The sequence below is a fragment of the Oncorhynchus clarkii genome, chromosome 2, assembly GCF_045791955.1.
Source record: "Oncorhynchus clarkii lewisi isolate Uvic-CL-2024 chromosome 2, UVic_Ocla_1.0, whole genome shotgun sequence".
Classification (NCBI taxonomy): domain Eukaryota; kingdom Metazoa; phylum Chordata; class Actinopteri; order Salmoniformes; family Salmonidae; genus Oncorhynchus; species Oncorhynchus clarkii.
This window is the reverse complement of record NC_092148.1, coordinates 39,335,876-39,360,056: the sequence shown is the minus strand read 5'-3', so window position 1 is coordinate 39,360,056 and position 24,181 is coordinate 39,335,876. Positions and strand designations below refer to the sequence as shown.

At 40.4% G+C, this 24,181-nt stretch overlaps 1 protein-coding gene across 1 annotated transcript in view; it reads right to left on the bottom strand.

Annotated features, from left to right (window-relative positions):
• LOC139367884 (BR serine/threonine kinase 2a) overlaps window positions 1-24,181 on the bottom strand; it is a 497,374-nt gene that overhangs the window by 33,760 nt on the left and 439,433 nt on the right. The window contains exons 11-13 of the mRNA XM_071106247.1: window positions 21,939-22,036; window positions 21,368-21,518; window positions 1,029-1,089 (exon numbers count right to left, since the gene is read on the bottom strand). Coding sequence (XP_070962348.1) covers window positions 1,029-1,089; window positions 21,368-21,518; window positions 21,939-22,036 — 310 coding nt within the window. The remainder of the gene's footprint in view (window positions 1-1,028; window positions 1,090-21,367; window positions 21,519-21,938; window positions 22,037-24,181) is intronic.

Here is a 24,181-nt window from a genome sequence, read left to right as displayed (position 1 = left end):
CATAAATGTATTGTGTAACATGATGTCATATGAGTGTCATCGGATGAAGATTATCAAAGGTTAGTGATTCATTTAATCTCTAATTCTGCTTTTGTGACTATCTTTGGCTGGGAAAAATGGCTGTGGATTTGGTGGTGATCTAACATAAATATATGTTGTGTTTTCGCTGTAAAACGTTTAAAAAATCAGACACGATGGGTAGATTTACAAGATGTTTATCTTTCATTTGCTGTATTGGACGTTTCAATGTGTGAAAGTTAATATTTTTGAATATCCCGCGCTGCCTTTTCAGCGGAATGTTGGGGGGGGGAGGGTGGCACTAGCGGAACCCCTAGCCATATTAAATATCCCCAATAAAGATAATGTACACACTTTTTTTCATTTAATGATGTCAATTATGCCTTTATTGTAAATGTTTTGCTGCCAAATTGGTGGCAGTTGTGAAAAAAGTCAACAGTTGGAAGAGTTGCAGAGTTAATTGAAAAATAATGCAATTTTTATTTTTTATTTTATTAATTATGCCGTTTTTTTTTAGAACCGTATGGGGTATCCACTAGACATTCATGGACAATTTATACACAGATATATATATATATATATATATATACTATATAGGAATACATTCTTTAAAGTTATTTGTGTAAATTACCAAAGTTACCGTAAATTGCCATAAGATCTCGAGAACGTTGGTAAATCGAACCCCTGCCACCTGAGACATAATGTGGTCCAGGGGCTGCAGCACTACCACTAGACCAGCCTCTGGCACATGCATGTATGACTAATGCCTAAGTAATTCCAATGTAGATCCTATATTTGTTTCAGGCCAAGCTCCTATCCTCAGTATCCTGGTCAGGAGCATCTAGCTACGCTGACTGTGTTTGTCTCATGTGATGACATAAAAACAAATACCAATCAAGGCATAGACAGGCAGTAGGTTTAAGGGTGGCCTGTGTGATGCCTGAGGGAAAACACAGGGGTCCTGATAAAGAGGGTGAGACGGTTGGGGGGGATTGGGGAGAGGTACTTACCCGTGGGCTGCTGAGAGGGCTAGTGGAGAGACCGGAAGATGCTCCACTTATGGACCTTGACCTGTGGAAGACACACACATGCACGAACACGCAGACACACACACACATCAAATTCTCAGTGTTAAGAGAGGAAGAAACATTGAAAACGACAGCGTTTGAGGTGAGAGGGTAAGGAGCTGGCAAAAGCATTACATGAGACTAACCATTACAGCTAGGATGCTACAAAGCTCTCTAGAAGCATTGAGCTATTCAAACAGGTTCACACCAGGACATTCATAGAATGTTACATTGAATGTGAACTTCACTCAAATCTAACATTCAACTTTTGACGTCAATTAGACATTTGCGGAAAAACATTCCCCACATATCTTGAGTTTTATTATTAGTGTGCTTTCCAAAAACAAAAACACTCTGGAAATCTGACATTTATCTCGAATGTATCCACTATGTATTTGCTGTTTGACCAATCAAACAAATCAAAGCTGTTTTTAATATTTTTTCTCTCTGTGGCAGTGAAAAGGTACCTGGGGCACATATGAAGTAAAGCTCATCTATTCATTTGGTTTCTATTTGTCTTGTTTTTGTTATTTCAAAAATTCCAGCAGATGACATCAGTAACCTGTGCTCCAAAATGAACAATTACAGGACAATCTGTCTCCATCACACACAACTATATCAACTCCCAGACAGCACAGCTGTTCATGTTCTGCCAGAAGAATGTCTGGCTCCTTTATTTGGCTCTCCCTCTTTTTCGCTCTTTTGATTTGATATCTCAGGAGACTGCTGGGTCCTCAGATCCTCAAAAGGTTATACAGCTGCACAATCGAGAGCATTCTGGTTGCATCACTGCCTGGTATGGCAACTGCTCAGCCTCTGACCGCAAGGCACTACAAAGAGTAGTGCGTACGGCCCAGTACATCACAGGGGCCAAACTTCTTGCCATCCAGGACCTCTATACCAGGCGGTGTCAGAGTAAGGCTATAAAAACTGTCAGACTCCAGCCACCTTAGTCATAGACTGTTCTCTCTGCTACAGCACGACAAGCGGTACCAGAGCACCAAATTAAGATCCAAGAGGCTTCTTAACAGCTTCTACCCCCCAAGTCATAAGAGTCCTGAACATCTAACCAAATGGCTACCCAGACTATTTGCATTGCCCCCCCCCCCCCCCTTCTTTTTACACTGATGCTACTCTCTGTTATTATCTATGCATAAGTCACGTTAATAACTCTACCCACATGTATATATTACCTAAATTACCTCGACTAACCGGTGCCACGCACATTGACTCTGTACCGGTACCCCCTGTACATAGCCTCGCTATTGTTAAAACAAACATTTGTGTGTGTCTGAGTGTATTTCTGTGTATGGGTGGGTGGGGATGACACCTTGTCAGTTAAGATGCCCTTTTCTGCTTTATTCAAACAGCTGACCCTGACAGTTCCAATCATCTACATATTAATACAAAACAGTTTACTGAAATATTAGCTTTTGTCCAATAAAATCCAATAAAGACAGGACATTGTAAATCTAATTTGACCTATGCACCAACAAGGCTTTTCAGCGTCAGCAGCTTGACTACTGCTAGAGACCTGCAGCTTTATTGATCTACTCAAATCAAATCAAATCAAATTTATTTATATAGCCCTTCGTACATCAGCTGATATCTCAAAGTGCTGTGCAGAAACCCAGCCTAAAACCCCAAACAGCAAGCAATGCAGGTGTAGAAGCACGGTGGCTAGGAAAAACTCCCTAGAAAGGCCAAAACCTAGGAAGAAACCTAGAGAGGAACCAGGCTATGTGTCTATCTACTGTACCTCAACAACAGATGTACTCACATTGGATGGGTTGATTAGGATTCATACCTCTCAAACAGCCTAATGCATACTCTTAGAGTACGTTTACCCAATTAATGTACTTTAATGTAAATGTGCTTTTTCATGTAAGAAATCATCCCATTCCACAAATGTATTTAAAACGTTATTGAGAGGTTATCCCGGACACAGATTAAGCCCAAAATTACTTCTGGTCGTAGACTAGGTGTAATGTGTATCGGGGGAAACCGCTCCTTACCGCTACATTTGACCTTGCCTTATACATAAGCTTTTTAAGATGGGAAATGGACAAGGTACACAACCATTCAAAAGTTTACGGCCACTTAGAAATGTCCATGTTTTTTTTTTTGTCCATTAAAATAACATCAAATTGATCAGAAATACAGTGTAGACATTGTTAATGTTGTAAATGACTATCGTAGCTGGAAATGGCTGCTTTTTTTATGGAATATCTACATAGGCGTACAGAAGCCTATTATCAGCAACCATCCTTCTTTGTGTTCCAATGGCACGTTGTGTTTGCTAATCCAAGTTTACCATTTTAAAAGGCTAATTCATTAGAAAACCCTTTTTGCAATTATGTTAGCACAGCTGAAACTGTTGTCCCGATTAAAAAAGCAAATAAACTGGCCTCCTTTAGACTAGTTGAGTATCTGAAGCATCAGCATTTGTGGGTTTGATTACAGGCTCAAAATGGCCAGAAACAAAGGAACTTTCTTCTGAAACTCGTTAGTCTATTCTTGTTCTGAGAAATGAAGGCTATTCCATGCGAGAAATTGCCAAGAAACTGAAGATCTCGTACAACACTGTGTACTACTCCCTTCTCAGAACAGCGCAAGCTGTCTCTAACCAGAATAGAAAGAGGAGTGGGAGGCCCCGGTGCACAACTGAGCAAGAGGACAAGTACATTAGAGTGTCACAAGTCCGCAAATGACACCTTCATTAAATAGTACCCGCAAAACATGAGTCTCAAAGTCAACAGTGAAGAGGCGACTCCGGGATGCTAGCCTTCTAGGCAGAGTTCCTCTGTCCAGTGTCTGTGTTCTTTTGCACATCTTAATATTTTCCTTGTATTGGCCAGTTTGAAATATGGCATTTTTTTCCAACTCCCGGAGTCGCCTCTTCACTCTAGTCTAAAGAAGGCCATTTGTATTGCTTCTTTAATCAGCTCAACAGTTTTCAACTGTGCTAACATAATTGCAAAAGAGTTTTCTAATGATCAATTAGTCTTTTAAAATGATAAACTTCGATTAGCTAACACAACGTGCCATTGGAACACAGGAGTGATGGTTGCTGATAATGGGCCTCTGTATGCCTATGTAGATATTCCATAACAATCTGCCGTTTACAGCTACAATAGTCATTTACAACATTAAAAATGTCTACACTGTATTTCTGATCAATTTGATGTTATTTTAATGGACAACATTTTTTTGCTTTTCTTTCAAAAACAAGGATAATTCTAAGTGATCCCAAACTTTTGAACAGTAGTGTAGTTGACAGCTTTTCAACATATTTCGAAGCTATACATGGTTTATGTTCCTGTTATAAACAATGGAGTAATGCAACCTTATATTGTGTGTTATGATAGGGTAAGACATTTACACTATGTCCAAAACATTTATAAAGTATAGTATTTGCTTCATACATCATAATTGCTTCATAATTTTTTTTAACTTTTCAATTATTTACACACACCCATTGATTCTTTAAGTTATAACTTCTATGATAAATGCCTCGTGAGCTTAGTCCAATTGTCATACCCAATCAGAACCCAAAATATTTACTTGTTAAACTCAATTGTTTGTAAACAATGTAATTTTTAAGAAAAAAAAAAGTTAGCCTCTGAACATGGTCCAAATTTTTATTTTGTTTCCAGAGTGCTTATGAATTTGAGAGTGGTAACATTTCCCCACCCCCAATTCTTCATATTTTTACCAAAACAGTGGTGGGTGTGGCTTTGTTGTTTGAACTGCAGATTGCCCCTTTAAGAACCAATTTGCATATATTAAGATTAGGATCATTGCACAGATTCCCTAATGGCAGATATGCATCTTACATGAAAAAAAATAAGTTTACATTAACAAGTACATTAATTGGGTAAACGTACTCTAAGAGTATGCATTAGGCTGTTTGAGAGGTTTGAATCCTAATCAACCCATCCAATGTGAGTACATCTGTTGTTGAGGTACAGGAGATCAATAAAGCTACAGTACTCTAGTAGTAGTCAAGCTGCTGATGCTAAAATGCCTTGTTAGTGCTAAGCTCAAATTAGCTTAGAATTTCCTGTCTTTTTTGGCTTCAGACAAACACTCATTTTCACTTAAAACATAGTTTTCTGTTAATGTTTTTTTCCCTGGAAGGTCTGATAATAGCACATAACCTGCCACCACAAGTATTACTGTGCACTAGAACAATTTGAAATGGAATGATACAACAAGGTTGTCAATGGCAGCCTAAAGTGGTTGGTTTTCAAAATGGTACAGCTCATAGTCGTTAATAGGGCTCTTTTTTAATTTTCTTAGTAGTACATAATTAGGTTTAGTTTTTGTTAATGTTTTTTATTTGTATTAATTTAGTCTGTAAGCTGTGATAGACTACACACTCCAGCACAGTAGGTGTTGGCATGCACCTCTAACGTTTCTTTACGGACCACCATGATATCTTAGAAGAAGAAGACCAGGAGCAGTTTTTCATAATATGCAACAACAACATTGTAGTATGGATGACGCCTGACCTGGAATGGGAAGCTAACTAAAGTTGGCTAGCTTTTATAAAAGACTGACTAGATCTAGCTTGCTTCGTAGTATACCACTCTGGTGACACACATTGAGTCACACACTGTGACACACACACCAACCCCCATTCCCTTGTAATCTCTCTCCATTAGTCTAATGTCTGAGATGCCAGTGAGATGTTCAACTACGAGACGTAAGGAGTCAACTCCACCTATGGTTGCCTCTACATGTACACGTGAGTATCCTCCACTCGGCTCTTCAATGTCTCCTCAATGTCTTATGCAGTATGTTACTCGACAAGTACACCATTACCAACCAGAATACCTGTATTTATTCTGGTTACTTACTGATAATACCATGTCAATTTTCTCTCTTTCCCATCTACAGCGCATGAGGAAAGTATTCTGACCCCTTCACTTTTCCCTCATCAATCTGCACACAATAGCCCATAATGACAAAGCAATAAAAACATTTTTTTAAATGTTTGCTAATTTATTTAAAAAAAACTGAAATATCACATTTATTTCAGACCCTTTGCTCAATACTTTGTTGAAGCTCCTTCGGCAGCGATTACAGCCTTGAGTCTACTTGGGTATGATGATATTAGCTTGGCACACCTGTATTTGGGGAGTTTCTCCCATTCTTCTCTGCACATCCTCTCAAGCTCTGTCAGGTTGGCTGGGGAGTGTCGCTGCAAAGCTATTTTCATGTCTCTCCAGAGATGTTCGATTGCATCCAATTCCGGGCTCTGGCTGGGCCACTTAAGGACATTCAGAGACTTGTCCCGAAGCCTCTCCTGTGTTATTTCTGGCTGTGTTCTTCGGGTCGTTCTTCTGTTGGATGGTGAGCCTTCGCCCCATTCTGAGGTCCTGAGCTCTCTGAACCAGGTTGTCATCAAGGATCTCTCTGTACTTTGCTCTGTTCTTCTTTCCCTCGATCCTGACTAGTCTCCTAGTCCCTGATGCTGCCATCACCATGGTTCCAGGTTTCTTCCAAACGTGACTCTTGTCTTTCAGGCCAAAGAGTTCAATCTTGGTTTCATCAGACCAGAGAATCTTATTTCTTGTGGTCTGCGTCCTTTGGACGCCTTTTGGTAAAATCCAAGCGGGATGTCATGTGCCTTTTATTGAGGAGTGGCTTCTGTCTGGCCACTCTACCATAAGGCCTGAATGAGAACCATCTCCACAGAGGAACTTTGGAGCTCTGTCAGAGTGACCATTGGGTTCTTGGTCACCTTCCTGACCAAGGTCCTTCTCCTCGATTGCTCAGTTTGGCCGGCAGCCAGCTATAGGAAGTCTTCGGGATTCCAAACTTCTTCTATTTAAGAATGTCAGATGCCACTGTGTTCTTGGGGACCTTCAATAGAGCAGAAATGTTTTGGTACCCTTCCTCAGATCTGTGTCTTGACACAATCCTGTTTCGGAGCTCTACGGACAATTCCTTCGACCTCATGGCTTGGTTTTTCCTCTGACATGCAATGTCAACTGTGGGACCTTATATAGACAGGTGTGAGCCTTTCCAAATCATGTCAAATAAATTTCATTTACCACAGGTGGACTCCAATCAAGTTGTAAAAACATCTCAAGGATTATCATTGGAAACAGGATGCACCTGTCTGTGCTCAAATATCATACTCATAGTAAAGTGTCTGAATACGTATGTAAATAAGTTATGTTCTTTATTTGTTATACATTTTCAAACATAAAAAAAAACAGTTTTCACTTTGTCATTATGGGGTAATGTGTGTAGATTGATGAGGATTTTTTTTTATTTAATACATTTTAGAATAAGGCTGTAACGTAACAAAATGTAGAAAAAGTCAAGGGGCCTGAGTACTTTCAGAGTGTACTGTATAAAAATTATCATAAAATAACCAACCAACATTAACTCTTGAACCATTCAAGCTAGACAGACCTAACCAACTTTTTCATGTTCAGGCTATTCTAACTTCAAATTCATAAACTTTTTATTTTGTTCCTCAAAACCAAAAATGTCGCTAAAACAGAAGCGGAAACTAAAAAAGAGACCCTGATCAACAACAAAAACTAAACAGGTGAGGTTTTAGGAGGGGTTCTGAAAGACACTTTGGGGATTTCCAAAGAAAGTTCACTATGAACAAAACCCACACCAAACTTAAAGACAGAAAGCAAACTATGAATGTGGAGCAAAACAAAATCGGATAAAGGATTGTTTGTCTAGAAAAAAAAATATGGAGAGATAAAAAAAAGCTGCTAACCCTACGCATCTATCTAGACAACTAGAGCACTGGTATAGTGGGGAGATGTGTTGGGTCATTGTCCTTCTACAGATGCACAATCGAGAGCATCCTGTCGGGCTGTATCACCGCCTGGTACGGCAACTGCTCCGCCCACAACCGTAAGGCTCTCCAGAGGGTAGTGAGGTCTGCACAACGCATCACCGGGGGCAAACTACCTGCCCTCCAGGACACCTACACCACCCGATGTCACAGGAAGGCCATAAAGATCATCAAGGACAACAACCACCCGAGCCACTGCCTGTTCACCCCGCTATCATCCAGAAGTCGAGGTCTGTACAGGTGCATCAAAGCAGGGACCGAGAGACTGAAAAACAGCTTCTATCTCAAGGCCATCACTGTTAAACAGCCTCCACTAACATTGAGTGGCTGCTGCCAACACACTGACTCAACTCCAGCCACTTTAATAATGGGAATTGATGGAAATTGATGGAAAATATATCACTAGCCACTTTAATCTTACTTCTACCCCCTCCTTTTTCGAACATTCTGTTAAAAATCGCGCAACTTTTCAGCGTCCTGCTACTCATGCCAGGAATATAGTATATGCATATGATTAGTATGTGTGGATAGAAAACACTCTGAAGTTTCTAAAACTGGTTAAATCACGGCTGTGACTATAACAGATCGTGTGTTTCATTGAAAAACGCAAGAAAAACTGCTCTCTGAAAGCTAAAAATAATTTCCATAAGTCACTTCCATGGGTTGTTAAAAGAGGCCAAAATTTAATATCGACCTGCATGCAATTCATACAAATTCCACACGATGTCGCCATTGTCGTCATTTTCAATTGAATTTATTGTTGGAAAATCCATCTATCTGGCTTCCGTTTCTTCCAGTCTCCACCCGGATGTTGTTAATGTGGACATTGGCAGCCATTGATTTGCAAACGAGGAGCTATTGAATATACCTCGCCCTGTAATCATTTTGATAGATTATAAACGTTTACTAATACCTAAAGTTGGATTACAAAAGGATTTCGAAGTGTTTTGTGAAAGTTTATCGTCGACTTTTTTAATTTTAAAAAATTACGCAAAGTTTAAAAACTATGTTTTTTTCTGAATGACACAGCTTCCATAGAAAGCTATTTTGGGTATATATGGACCGATTTAAACGAAAAAAAGACCCAATAGTGATGTTTATGGGGCATATAGGAGTGCCAAGAAAGAAGCTCGTCAAAGGTAATGAATGTTTTATATTTTATTTCTGCGTTTTGTGCTGCGTCGGATAAGCAGAGTCTTTGTTTACGTCGCATTCAGGCATTTTCAGGTGGTGCATGCTATCAGATAATACCTTCTCATGCTTTCGCCGAAAAGCATTTTAAAAATCGGACTTGTTGGCTAGGTTCACAACGAGTGTAGCTTTAATTCAATACCATGCTTGTGAATTTTGATCAAGGTTTGAGTTTTAACGAGTACATTTAGCATTTAGCGTAGCACATTTGCATTTCCAGGTGCCTACTTGAGACATATGCGTCTCAAGTAGAGTCAAGAAGTTAAACAATGCTATAATGTTTACATACCCTACATTACTCATCTCATATGTATATACTGTACTCTATATCATCTACTGCATCTTTATGTAATACATGTATCACTAGCCACTTTAAACCATGCCACTTTGTTTACATACCCTACATTACTCGTCTCATATGTATATACTGTACTCGATACCATCTACTGCATCTTGCCTATGCCGTTCTGTACCATCACTCAATCATATATCTTTAGGTACATATTCTTTATCCCTTTACACTTGTGTGTATAAGGTAGTAGTTTTGGAATTGTTAGGTTAGATTACTTGTTGGTTATTACTGCATTGTCGGAACTAGAAGCAAAAGCATTTCGCTACACTCGCATTAACATCTGCTAACCATGTGTATGTGACAAATAAATTTGATTTGATTTGAAACTAGTATAAATTAGCATAAAATGACTCACAACCAGTAACTCTTGAACTATTCAAGCTAGAGACACCAAACCAACTACCACATGTTCAGGTTATCTTAACTTCCAATTCTTTAACCTCTTTGATCTCTAGGGGCGTTATTTCATTTTTGGATAAAAAACGTTCCCGTTTTAAGCGCGATATTTTGTCACGAAAAGATGCTCGACTATGCATATTCTTGACAGTTTTTGAAAGAAAACACTCTGAAGTTTCAGAATCTGCAAAGATATTGTCTGTAAGTGAGCCCGGAACTCATTCTACAGGCGAAACCAAGGTGATGCGTCAACCAGGAAATGAGCAGAATTTCTGAAGCTCTGTTTTCCATTGTCTCCTTATATGGCTGTGATTGCGCAAGGAATGAGCCTACACTTTCTGTCGTTCCCCCAAGGTGTTAGCAGCATTGTGACGTATTTGTAGGCATATCATTGGAAGATTGACCATAAGAGACTACATTTTCCAAGTGTCCGCCTGGTGTCCTGCGTGGAATTCGGTGCGCAATTGCCAGCTGCTTGTACTTTTCCATTTGATTGAGGGGAGAAACCATGCTTCCAAGAACGATATATCTATGAAGAGATATGTGAAAAACACCTTGAGGATTGATTCTAAACAACGTTTGCCATGTTTTCAGTCGATATTATGGAGTTAATTTGGAAAAAAGTTCGCGTTTTGAGGACTGAATTTTCGGGTTTTTTTGGTAGCCAAATGTGATGTATAAAACGGAGCTATTTCTAATACACAAAGAATCTTTTTGGAAAAACTGAGCATCTGCTATCTAACTGAGAGTATCCTCATTGAAAACATCAGAAGTTCTTCAAAGGTAAATTATTTTATTTGAAGGCTTTTATGTTTTTGTTGAAATGTTGCGTGCTGGATGCTAACGCTAATGCTAACGCTAAATGCTACGCTAGCTAGCTACTTTTACACAAATTATTGTTTTCCTATGGTTGAGAAGCATAATTTGAAAATCTGAGATGACAGTGTTGTTTACAAAAGGCTAAGCTTGAGAGATGGCATATTTATTTCATTTCATTTGCAATTTTCATGAATAGTTAACGTTGCGTTATGGTAATGAGCTTGAGTCTGTATTCCTGATACCGGATCCGGGATGGGGAGATCAGAGAGGTTAATCAACTTTAACCATATACAGTGGCTTGCGAAAGCATTCACCCCCTTGGCATGTTTCTTATTTTGTTGCCTTACAACCTGGAATTAAAATAGATTTTTTGGGGGGATTGTATCGTTTGATTTACACAACATGCCTACCACTTTGAAGATGCAAAATATTTTTTATTGTGAAATAAAACAGGAAATAAGACTAAAAACAGAAAACTTGAGCATGCATAACTAAAGTCAATACTTTGTTAGAGCCATGTTCTCGGGGTGTTGGGTTTGCGCTAGACATAGCGTTTTCCTCAATTTTAGTCTCATCTGACCAGACTTCCATATGTTTGGGGAGTCTCCCAAATGCCTTTTGACGAACACCAAACGTGTTAGCTTATTTAGTTCTTTAAGCAATGGCTTTTTTCTGACTACTCTTCCGTAAAGCCCAGCTCTGTGGAGTGTACGGCTTAAAGTGGTCCTATGGACAGATACTCCAATCTCCACTGCGGGGCTTTGCAACTCCTTCAGGGTTATATTTGGTCTCTTTGTTGTCTCTCTGATTAATGCCCTCCTTGCCTGGTCCGTGAATTTTGGTGGGTGGCCCTCTCTTGGCAGGTTTGTTGTGGTGCCATATTCTTTCCATTTTTTTATGATGGATTTAATGGTGCTCCATGGGATGTTCAACGTTTCAGATATTTTTTATAACCCAACCCTGATCGGTACTTCTTCACAACTTTGTTCCTGACCTGTTTGGAGAGCTCCTTGGTCTTCAATGTGCCGCTTGCTTGGTGGTGCCCCTTGCTTTGTGGTGTTGCAGACTCTGGGCCTTTCAGAAAAGGTGTATATATACTGAGATCATGTGACAGATCATGTGACACTTAGATTGCACACAGGTGGACTTTATTTAAAACCTCTTCGAGCTCCCCCCTACTTTGTGCAATTTCCGCCTAAAGACATACCCAAATCTAACAGACAGTAGCTCAGGCATAGAACCAAGGATATGCATATTCTTGGTACCATTTGAAAGAAAACACTCTGAAGTTTGTGTAAATGTGAATTGAATGTAGGAGAATATTACACAATAGATCTGGTTTAGATAAAACAATGAAAAAAAACAGACGTATTTTTGTATCATCTTTAAAATGAACAAGATAAAACAAACATTCAGATAGGATGATGTGGACAATTTAATTGAAAAATATAAGAGGGCAACAGTACTTGTGCAAAGTTTCAGAATGATAACTTCCAAAATGAGTGTGCTACATGACATTTATCATGAAGTCACCCAGGTGTCCCACACAAGTAGCCCAAATGTACCCAAGTGGCCAAATTGGGGAAGGTATACATTTTGAAACAAAAAAATATATACAAAATGCCAAAATGGTATTCTAACACAACCCCCCCCCCCCCACAAAAATGGAGAAAAATAAATGAAAAAAAAACAAATGGGGAAAAAAAATATTATTGATTAAAAAATATATGAAAAAATATATATCTATATACATTTACAAAATAACATGGGTAACTATTTACACACTTTCAATATTTGGAAGACCCTCAGTCATATATCAAATCAAATCTATTTATATAGCCCCAGCCTAAAACCACAAACAGCAAGCAATGCAGGTGTAGAAGCATGGTGGCTAGGAAAAACTCCATAGAAAGGCAAAAACCTAGGAAGAAACCTAGAGAGGAACCAGGCTATGAGGGGTGGCCAGTCCTCTTCTGGCTGTGCCGGGTGGAGATCACAGTGGTTGTAGAGGGTGCAACAGAACAGCACCTCAAGAGTAAAAATGAACAGTTTAGGGTTCCAAAGCCGCAGGCAGAACAGTTGAAACTGGAACAACGGCAAGGCCAGGGTGAACTGGGGACAGCAAGGAGTCATCATGCCAGGTAGTCCTGACACATAGTCCTAGGGCTCAGGTCCTCCGAGAGAGAGAAAGTGAGAATTAGAGAGAGCATACTTAAAATCACACAGGACACCGGATAAGACTCCCATTCGGAGTCAGTGTCACTGTGAAAGAAAATGTTCAGTTAGAATAGTTTCACATATGAGCCCTGTATCAACAGGTATAATAAACAGATATACATATACAGTATATAGAGAGAGTACAGGGAACATAAGGTTGAATACATTATTATGACCTGCTAGATCTACTGTCTCTTTTATATTATGACATTTCAGCTAGATCTACTGTCTCTATTATATTATGACAGACCAGCTAGATCTACTGTCTTTATTATATTACAATAGACCAGCTGTATCTACTGTCTCCATTTCACTTTGGCCATTGTTGTGTGGGCCTGCCCTCCCCTCAACAGCCTCAAATAGGCTATTTCATGTGGGTTGGGATGGGGCGGCAGACACACGCATCTCACATCTCATGACATTACATGTTTATATATTGCTTCTAAAATAAAAAATAAATCACAAATTATATTTTATATTATGAATTTCAAACAAGGGCATTAGCAAGATAAGAACTTACCAGTCCAAAACTATGTCCTCTCCCATTCAAAAAACATTCCTCCACAATCGCTAAATGAATCGTCCTACAACAATCTCTGTCTCACCTTCCCAATCAATTTATTCTAAAATTGTGTGTACATCTGTACATCTAGACTTAGATTTAGCTTTCCCTGACTTAGTCGCCATAATGATTTATATATAAACAGCTGAATCTGCGCGTTTACCAAACAATGCACTGCGTAATATGTGTTTCTCCTTCCGGTATGAAACTTCAATAGCGAATGACTCACTTTACGCTGGAGCTTACTACATGGGTTGGTCTTGCAACACATAAACTGACCTATTGCCGTTTAGCTCAGCTAATTGGCTATCTACCTAGCTAGATTTCAAGACGATCAATGGTCATTGGGTTAAAAGACAGTCAATCAACGAAACAGCGGGCAAATCATTGGTGCACAATGATGTCATGACTTGTTGTCTTCAAATTGGTTTCTTTCAGTCAATACTTCCCGCAAAATGGCCCATCAGGTTTGATTGTGTTACAAACAAACCTCCCCTCAACAAACCAGTTGATTGCAGTGAAACCAAACATGACTAGAAAAGTCACGTTCTGTGTGGGTTATTTACCTGGAATGTGTTGTCGAAAATGGAATGAGACGGAATTCACGACACAAGCGGTTCACAAAATGTTTCGTGTTAGGCTATAAAAACGGATTTTATCAAATAAAATATAATTCATTGTGTAACAATGAGCATTGGAAATGCAAACAGACAAAGATCGTCAAAGGTAAACTATTTATTTTAATGCAGTTTGTGAATATGTTACGCCTGTGCTGGTTAAAATTCTTGTTTTTTATGGGGCTCTATGCTCAGATAATCGCATCGTATTCTTTCGCAGTAAATCCTTTTTTAAATCTGACAATGCAGTTGGATTAGCAAGATTCTAGGCTTTCGATACGTGTGAGACACTTGTATTTTCATGAATGTTTAATTTGACTATTTATGTAGCGATCACCGTATGTTGTGGAATTTCAGCCCGCTAGCGGGTTCCGTGAGAGGAGTGGGTAACTAATTATGTGACTTCTGAAGGTAATTGGTTTCGGCATAATTTATTTAGGGGCTTCATAGCAAAGGGGGTGAATACATATGCACGCACCACTTTTCTGTTGTTTATGCTTTCGAATTTTTTGAAACAAGTTTTTTTTTTTCACCTCACCAATTTGTACTATTTTGTGTATGTCCATTACATGAAATCCAAATACAAATCCATTTAAATCACAGGTTGTAATCCAACAAAATAGGAAAAATGCCAAGGGGTATTAATACTTTTGCAAGGCATTGTAAAATTGCACACATTTGCATAAAATAACTAACCAACAGTAACTCTTGAACCGTTCAAGCAAACCAACTTTCTCATGTTCAGGCCATCCTAACATAGCCTAAAAGCAGTCCCCTCTGGTCTAAACAAGGGTGGAAGTATCATAGCATCTGTGTCTGTTAGACCAGACATTAAATAAAGATAACATTACAGATGGTTTGTTTGTCACGTGTGCCGAATACAACAGTGAAATGCTTACATACAGGCTTTAACCAACAGTTTAAAAAAGGTATTAGGGGAGCAATAGGTAAGTAAAGAAATAAAAACAACAGTAAAAAGACATTGAAAAATAACAGTAGCGAGGCTATATACAATAGCGAGGCTATAACAGTAGCGAGACTACATACAGGCACCGGTTAGTCAGGCTGATTGAGGTAGTATGTACATGTAGATATGGTTAAAGAGTCTATGCATATATGATAAACAGAGAGTAGCAGCAGCGTAAAAGAGGGGTTGACAGGTGGTGGGACACATTGCAGAATGCCCGGTTAGCCAATGTGCGGGGGCACTGGTTGGTCGGGCCAATTGAGGTAGAATGTATAGATAAAGTGACTATGCATATATGATAAACAGAGAGTAGCAGCAGCATAAAAGAGGGGTTGGGGAGACACACAATGCAAATAGTCCGGGTAGCCATTTGATTAACTGTTCAGGAGTCTTATGGCTTGGGGGTAAAAACGTACCATGCAGTAGTAGAGAGAACAGTCTATGACTGGGGTGGCTGGGGTCTTTGACCATTTTTAGGGCCTTCCTCTGACACCGCCTGGTGTAGAGGTCCTGGATGGCAGGCAGCTTAGCCCCAGTGATGTATTGGGCCGTACGCACTACCCTCTGTAGTGCCTTGCGGTCGGAGGCCTAGCAATTACCATACCAGGCAGTGATGCAACCAGTCAGGATTCTCTCAATGTTGCAGCTGTAGAACCTTTTGAGGATCTGAGCACCCATGCCAAATCTTTTTCGTTTCCTGAGTGGGAATAGGCTTTATCGTGCCCTCTGCATGACTGTCTTGGTGTGTTTGGACCACTCAAGTTTGTTGGTGATGTGGAAACCAAGGAACTTGAAGCTCTCAACCTACTCCACTACAGCCCCGTCGATGAGAATGGGGGCGTGCTCGGTCCTCCTTTTCCTGTAGTCCACAATCATCTCCTTAGTCTTGGTTACATTGAGGGATAGGTTGTTATTCTGGCACCACCAGGCCAGGTCTCTGACCTCCTCCCTATAGGCAGTCTCGTCATTGTCCGTGATCAGGCCTACCACTGTTGTGTCGTCTACAAACTTAATGATGGTGTAGGAGTCATGCCTGGCCATGAAGTCGTGGGTGAACAGGGAGTACAAGAGGGTACTGAGCACGCATCCCTGGGGGGCTCCAGTGTTGAGGATCAGTGTGGCAGATGTGTTGCTTCCTACCCTCACCACCTGGGGGCAGCCCGTCAGGAAGTCCAGGGTCCAGTTGCAGAGGGAGGTGTTTAGTCCCATGATATTTAGCTTAATGATTAGCTTTGAGGGTACTATGGTGTTGAACACTGACCTGTAGTCAATGAATAGCATTCATAATACTCAGGCTGTCCAGGTGTTACATCCACTTCTGTACAAAAATATTTCCCGTTTGTTTGTGTGTGTGTGTGTTTGTCGGGGTAAAAACACATTCTGTAGCTAACCAATCTGTCATTTCCCAAATGGAAACAAAGGGCCCCTGTATGGAGAGTTAGGGCTTATACTGGAGACAAAATGTGTGTGTGTGTGGCTGGGGTTTGTACTGATACCTTGTCTGGGAAACTCCTCAAGTCCAAACTTTTCCCATACACTCTTTGTGGAGGTGTGTGTGTGTATGTGACAAATCGCTGCATCTGAGGTCCATCCAACACATCCACAGGGGTGTAGTGGTGCACTGTGGGGGATGGAATGAGTACAAGAGGTTCTGGGAAGGGGGCATATGGAGTCTTCAAAAACACAACGGAACCAAAGTAAATGGTCAGTGGTAATAGAACCAAAGGAGGTCTGAGACAAGGGGTCCGAAAAATTGAGGGCAGTGTTTGTTTGTGTCTGTCTGTTGGCCTGTCTGTCAGTCTGTGTAGGTGTGCATGTGTGAGTGAGAATTCGAGTTGAGGGGACTCAGGACCTCAAGGAAAATGGAAAAAGAGTCTTATATCTACCCTTTCTCTGTCTCATTCTCTCCTCATCTAGTTATTTTTCTCCATGACTCTGACACGGAGTGAATGCTAATATTCACTATTCACCCCAACAAACCTCCAAATGAACCAAGACATGGGTGTGTATTCATATTAAGGGCACTTTAACATCAGTCCAACACACTCAATCGCCTCCCCAGAGCAATGTTATACATAAGAAACGGCGAAACGAAACAAAAAAAAACACATTTATATATTACAGGTGTATATTTTTCCCCATAGTATTAACAAGGGAGATGTACTTGTCCATAATTGTTTATTAGGAAAGGCAATTGTACTGTATTATAATCTCATGTTAAATAACAAACAACAATTTTGTCTGTCATTGTTTCTTGTCGCTTCAATTTCCGCCTAACCTTGCTGCATCCTCTTCCCTTTACAAAAGGACCCCAATGGAAATAAGCTTTTAAGCTATATAGTGTTATCCTTGATGATTTAAAAAAAATAATTATGTGGAGGCATCACCGGCTGAAGCTCCCTTATGTATTCTCTTAAATTCTCTTAATAAATTCAATCAATCAATCAACCTCTCCTCAATTTCTCCTCGCACACCTTCAGGATTAAGATGAAGCTGTGTTTCTGTGATTTTTTTAAAGATTTTCCAGCCCACTTTATTATATACAAGATGAATTGTCATTCATGCAAGAAAAATATATCCAGATCATACTAATATATGTATTGTTTCGTATATGTTTCGTCTATGTAGCTTGAGTTAAAATGCATTCCATTCCAAAATACTTATCTTTCCCTTCCGTCAGTGTACACGCCGAGATTTGGCTTTTCATAATATATGTTTCAAAGCCAGTCTTCTTTCTGACACACTCTGATGTAAAGTTCTCCTGATTCTCAAAACTGTCGATAAAAGTTTGCTGCTGGGGAGAGATAAAGTTACGTTCACACACACGCACGCACGCACACGTTTGTGCACAAACTAACAACCACACACCTCCCCCAGCAGAGAATACTGTTCAATCAAGGATATGACAAAACGCACAAGACATAGATAAACCAGAAACCCACACTGACTTCTCTCACCAACATCCTTCTCCCCATACACAGCTCAGCTTAGCTTCAGCCCTGTAATAAGGGGAGAAGGATGTTAAATTTAAAAACAAATCAGCTTTGGGGCTGGTTTTGAAATCAAATGTTTTATTTATTTTCTATTTTACTAGTCAAGTCAGTTAAGAACAAATTCTTATTTACAATCACGGCCTACCGGTGGGTTAACTGCATTGTTCAGGGGTAGAACGACAGATTTTTACCTTGTCACCTCTGGGATTTGATCCGACCAAACCCTAACTCAGACGACACTGGGCCAATTGTGCGCCGCCCTATGGGACTCCTAATCACAGCTGGTTGTGATACAGCCTGGAATTGAACCAGGGTCTGTAGTGACGCCTCTAGCACAGAGATACAGTTGGCCTTAGACCGCTGCGCCAGTCGGGAGCCCAAATCAAGCAAAAGAGGAGTATGGGGTGACTGCAACTCAACATAGCTGCTGGAACATGTTTGTCAACATAAATAGGCGTATCAACACAAGTGGGTGTACGGAAAGCGAACAGCTAATTGGGCAGATTTGTTACCATTTAAGACAGTTTTTTTGTTACACCCACCGAGGATAGCGGGTTCAATCTCAGTACTAGTCACTTGTTTTTTTCCTCAATTTTTTCTTCCTAGTTCTGGCCGCCTGGGCCAAACTGAGCAATTGGGGAGAACGGCCTTGGTGAGGAAGGTGACCAAGAACCCGATGGTCACTCTGACAGGGCTCTAGAGATCCTCTGTGGAGATGGGAGAACTTTCCAGAAGGACAACCATCTCTGCAGCACCAGACGGAAGCCACTCCTCAGTAAAAGGCACATGACAGCCCACTTGCCAAAAGGCACCTAAAGACTCTCAGACCATGAGAAACAAGATTCTCTGGTCTGATGAAACCCAGATTTAACTCTTTGGCCTGAATGTCAAGTGTCACGTCTGGAGGAAACCTGGCACCATCCCAACGGTGAAGCATGGTGGTAGCAGCATCATGCTATGGGATGTTTTTCAGCGACAGGGACTGGGAGACTAGTCAGGATAGAGGTAAAGATGAGCGGAGCAAAGTACACAGAGATCCTTGGTGAAAACCTGCTCCAGAGCGCTCAGAACCTCAGACCTGGGCGAAGGTCCACCTTCCAACAAGTCAACAACCCTAAGCACACAGCCAAGACAACGCAGGAGTGGCTTGAGACAAGTCTCAGAATGTCCTTGAGTGGCCTAGCAAGATCCCGGACTTTAAAACTAGTTAGGGATAGGTGGGACGCAAATGTCTCAACTGGCCAATTGCCAGGGAAACTAGACAGATTAAAATAAAATACTATAAAATTCAAACTTTCATTAAATCACACATGTAAGATACTCAATTAAAGCTACACTCGGTGTGAATCCAGCCAACATGTCAGATTTTAAAAATGCTTTTTGGCGAAAGCATAAGAAGCTATTATCTGATAGCCTGCACCATCTGCACCAGCAGTAAACAAAGGAGTTAGTATATTTCAACCCTGCAGGCGCTACACAAAACGCTGAAATAAAATATAAAACACGCATTACCTTTGACGAGCTTCTTTTGTTAGCACTCCAATATGTCCCATAAACATCGCAATTGGTCCTTTTGTTCGTCCATATATATCCAAAATGTATTTATAAAGCGTGTTTGATCCAGAAAAAAACAGCTTACAAAAAATGCAACGTCACTACAAAATATTTCAAAACTTTGCCAAAATATTTTTTAATGTTAATAATCGATCAAATTGTAGACGGGGCAATCTGTGTTCAATACAGGAAAGAAAACAAACCAGCGCCACTTTTCACGTCTTAAGCAACTCACAAAAGTGTACCCAGTTCCGAGTTGGTCTACTTCTTCATTGCACAAAGGAATAACCTCAACCAAATTCCAAAGACTGGTGACATCCAGTGGAAGCGGTAGGAACTGAAAACAAGTTCCTATGAAATATCCCTTGGCAATAACAAGTCAGGGAACAGAGAGAGAAAAATAAAATAAAAATTCTGAACAGTTAGTCCTCGGGGTTTTGCCTGCTACATAAGTTCTGTTATACTCACAGACATGATTCAAACAGTTTTAGAAGAGTGATTTCTATCCAAATCTATGAATAATATGCATATCTTATATTCTTGGCATGAGTAGCAGGAAGTTGAAATTGGGCACGCTATTTATCCAAAAGTGAAAATTCTGCCCCCTGGCCCCAAGAGGTTTTAACCCGATCAAACATCTCTGGAGAGACCTGAAAATAGCTGTGCAGCAACGCACCCCATCCAATCTGACAGAGCTTGAGAGGATCTACAGAGATGAATGGGGAAAAACTCCCCAAATACAGGTGTGCCAAACTTGTACCGTCAGTAACAAGCACACTCGATGCTGTAATCGCTGCCAAAGGTGCTTCAACAAAGTACTGAGTAAAGGGTCTAAATACTTACGTAAATGTGATATTTCAATAATAATTCTAAAAACCTGTTTTTGCTCTGTCATGTATTGTGTGTAGATTGATGAGTGGAAAACAATTATTGAATACATATTTGAATAAGGCTGTAACCTAAAAAAATGTGGAAAAAGTCAAGGGGTCTAAATTCTTTCAGAAGGCAGTGTGTATATAATACTATCTGAAATAAAAAATTACCAAAACCGATGATATCCAAATTACAATTAGTTATAATTTCTGTAAAACTAAAATGTATTTTTTCCCCTTAATAATGTGTAGGTTTTTCCAATGTAAAATCCACATATGGCACCAGTCAAAAGTTTGGACACACCTACTCATTCCAGGGTTTTTCTTTATTTTTACTATTTTCTACATTGTAGAATAATAGTGAATACATCAGAACTACAAAATAACACAAATAGAATAATGTAGTAAGCAAAGTAGTGTTAAACAAATCAAAATATATTTTATATTTGAGATTCTTCAAAATAGCCACCCTTTGCCTTGATGACATACTGACAGACGGATGGATCCGTCTGTCAGTATGTCATCAAGGCAAAGGGTGTCAGTTTGCCTATGGCTGTGTGTGTGTGTGTGTGCGTGTGTGCATGCTTGTGTACATGTTTGTGTGTCAGACCACAACACTGCCCACTGATAGAACTAGCCCTATTGTCTGCTGTCTTACTTGCTTATCTTGTCAATTTACAATATCCAAAATATTGAAGAGTGGAGATGGTAAGAGACTAATGGTGTCTCAATGATGCCATGCAGAGTTGATGGGTGCTGGTGTGATGGGATAGGGAAACATGGTCAAACACATTCAAAGTGTGTGTACTGTATGTGTGCTGTATATGTGTGTGTGTGTGTGTGTGTATGTGTGTGTGTGTGTGCATGGATGTGGTTGTGTGTGTACCTCTGTTCCTGTGTGTTTGTGTACCTCTGTCCGTGCTGTGTCATGTCGATGGCCCTCCTGGCGGGTACGGGGGAGCCTCCGTCTGTGACACTCAGCACCTCCATAGACTTCCTCTCCGGTCTCTTTTTGCCATGGCGGTTCAGCATGGGGGAGTCCACACGCTTCCTGGGGGGGTCTGAGGAGAGGAGGGGGAGTGAGACAGAGAGAGGGGAGAAAGGATATATATACTGTATATAGAGCGAGATAGAGAGAGAGAAGATCACACACTAGCTACAGTGCAGTTTGACAGTCAAGCACATGCATTAGCGCACACTCAAACCTCTCCCTGGTTCCCCAGTCATTCCATGTATTTGATATATTCCAGAGCTAACACACCTCATTTAACTTAACTAATTATCAAGCCCTTGACTAGTTGAATCAGGTGGGGAGGGCTTCTTCCCATAGTGCTTGATGTAATACATTTCCGTGAGTTAACACCGTCAACATTTCCGTGAGAAAATTTCTGTGAGAACCTTTCCGTGAGAAGATTCACCGTCAACATAGATTTTACAATTGCTACTGTCTTGTGATTTTGGGCGGGGTCATTTTATTTTACCAATCTCACTGCGTGGGGGCAGGTTCTGGTCCTCGTGGCTGGGGTACCTCTCCTTACGGTCCAACAGCAGGAAGTAGATCATCTTCTCCTGGTTATCTCTGCAGAGCAGAAGAAAGATGACAAAAGGGGATTGATCTGAGCAAAAAGTGGAGGATCAGGTTGGTTGATACTACATAAACCAAAACTAATAGTGTATAGCTAATAGCAGCCAATAATCTCAATGGAGCAACTGTCACTCCTTTAAAGACTTCATGCTCCATGACAGACGAAAATATTATTTTTATTACCTCACTAGACATCGATAAAATTATATATTTTCAAACAAGCAAATCATAAAAAAATCATACAATGTGATTTTCTGAATTTTTGTTTTAGATTCCGTCTCTGACAGTTGAAGTGTACCTATGATAAAAATTACAGACCTCTACATGCTTTGTAAGTAGGAAAACCTGCAAAATCGGCAGTGTTTCAAATACTTGTTCTCCCCACTGTATATTTTTTCAATTCAGCCACTCCAAGCTCATTACGTACAACGTCTTCAATGCACATTGAGTTAATTCATCTGTCAATTTCACGCATGTCTTTTTCAACCACAATTAGCACATTGAAACAGCTCCAGCTATGACCATATAACAGTTAAATAAAAATTATCTGAAAATGTAATGATTCTGTGTCATGCCCTGATCTGTTTCACCTGTCCTTGTGATTGTCTCCACCCCCTCCTGGTGTCGCTTATTTTCCTCAGTGTATTATCCCTGTGTTTCCTGTCTCTCTGTACAAGTTTGTCTTGTATGTTCAAGTCAACCACCATGTTTTTTCCGTGCTCCTGCTTTTCTATTCTATTTTACTAGTTTTGACCTTTGCCTGTTTTTCTGGACTTCATTCCTGCCTGCCTGACCATTCTGCCTGCCATTCTGTACCTCTGGAACTCTGAACTGGTTTTGACCTTTTGCCTGTCCACGATCATTCTCTTGCCTACTCCTTTTGGATTGTTAATAAACATCTTGGACTCTAACCATCTGCCTCCTGTGTCTGCATCTGGGTCTCACCTTGTGCCCTTATATTCTGGACCTGTTCTGACTGACATTTTCATGTACAGAATGCTCTGTGAACGGTGCAACATCAAATGCTGTACACTCTGTGAAAGAGCTCAGTATCCTGTTTCAGATGCCACTCTACGCCCGTAGCTGAGATGGAGTATGTGAAATCTGACTCCTCATTTGCATAGGAGGTGACAAGTCACATTTTCTGGCCTGTCCAGACGAAGGATCGATTTCCTCTGGCTGTGAAACTCAGAGCCCTGGTTGTAATATGGCATATAAAACGGAAGGGTCTGGGGAATGCAGCGATAGATGAAGACCTGCAACTTCAGCTAAAAAAGAAAAGAAGAATAAATGGAATTAACGCTTCCGACTTTCTTTTTGCTTTCAGACCCAGAGGAGGAGAGAGAGAACAGAGAGATGATAAGAATAGTAGAGAGGAGAGAAGGGAAATAAAGAAAGGAAAGAGAGGAGAGGACGGAAGAAAGGGTGAGAAACGAATGAGAGAGGGCAAATAATAAAATGGGAGAGAAAGGAAAATGAAGAGGAGAGAGAACAGAAAACTGAAGAGCACTTGAAATGTGAAAAAATATAACTTTAGGGATGATGCATGGGCCCTTCACAGCGAATCATAACTAAACCTTCAGAGAACCACACTGAAACTTTCACAGGCCCTTAGGAAGGTCATAGGTAACACAATCTCAACACACAACCCCTGCCCTAAAGGCATCGCCGCTTTGCTTTATTTGTGACGCTCTAAAATGCTCTAACAGTGAAACAAGCACACAAACACACGCACTACACTATCTCTATCACAAATGCTTAAAGGTATTCACATGAGCACAAACACACACATTCACACTCTCTCTCTATCTCCCACCTGCACTCACACACACACAAACCCTGCAGTGCAGAAACAGTGTGACCCAGGAGCTTGTTACGTGGAGGTGTGCAAGCAGGTGGTATAAGCACTGCTGCCAAAGTCGTGTGATAACAGCAAAGTGACGTATGTCTGCTGACATCCAAAGCAACAGGTTCAAAGGATTTCATAAGAACCCAAGGCCTCTGGAGCTTATAGACAATTCCCCTCTCCCCTTTCCCTTTATCCCTCTCCTCCGCTCACCTTCCACAATGTTCACACCTCCATTCAACAACCTTCCCTCTTTCTCCGCTCCTCTGCCTTCTGTGCTCATGTCCTTGAGT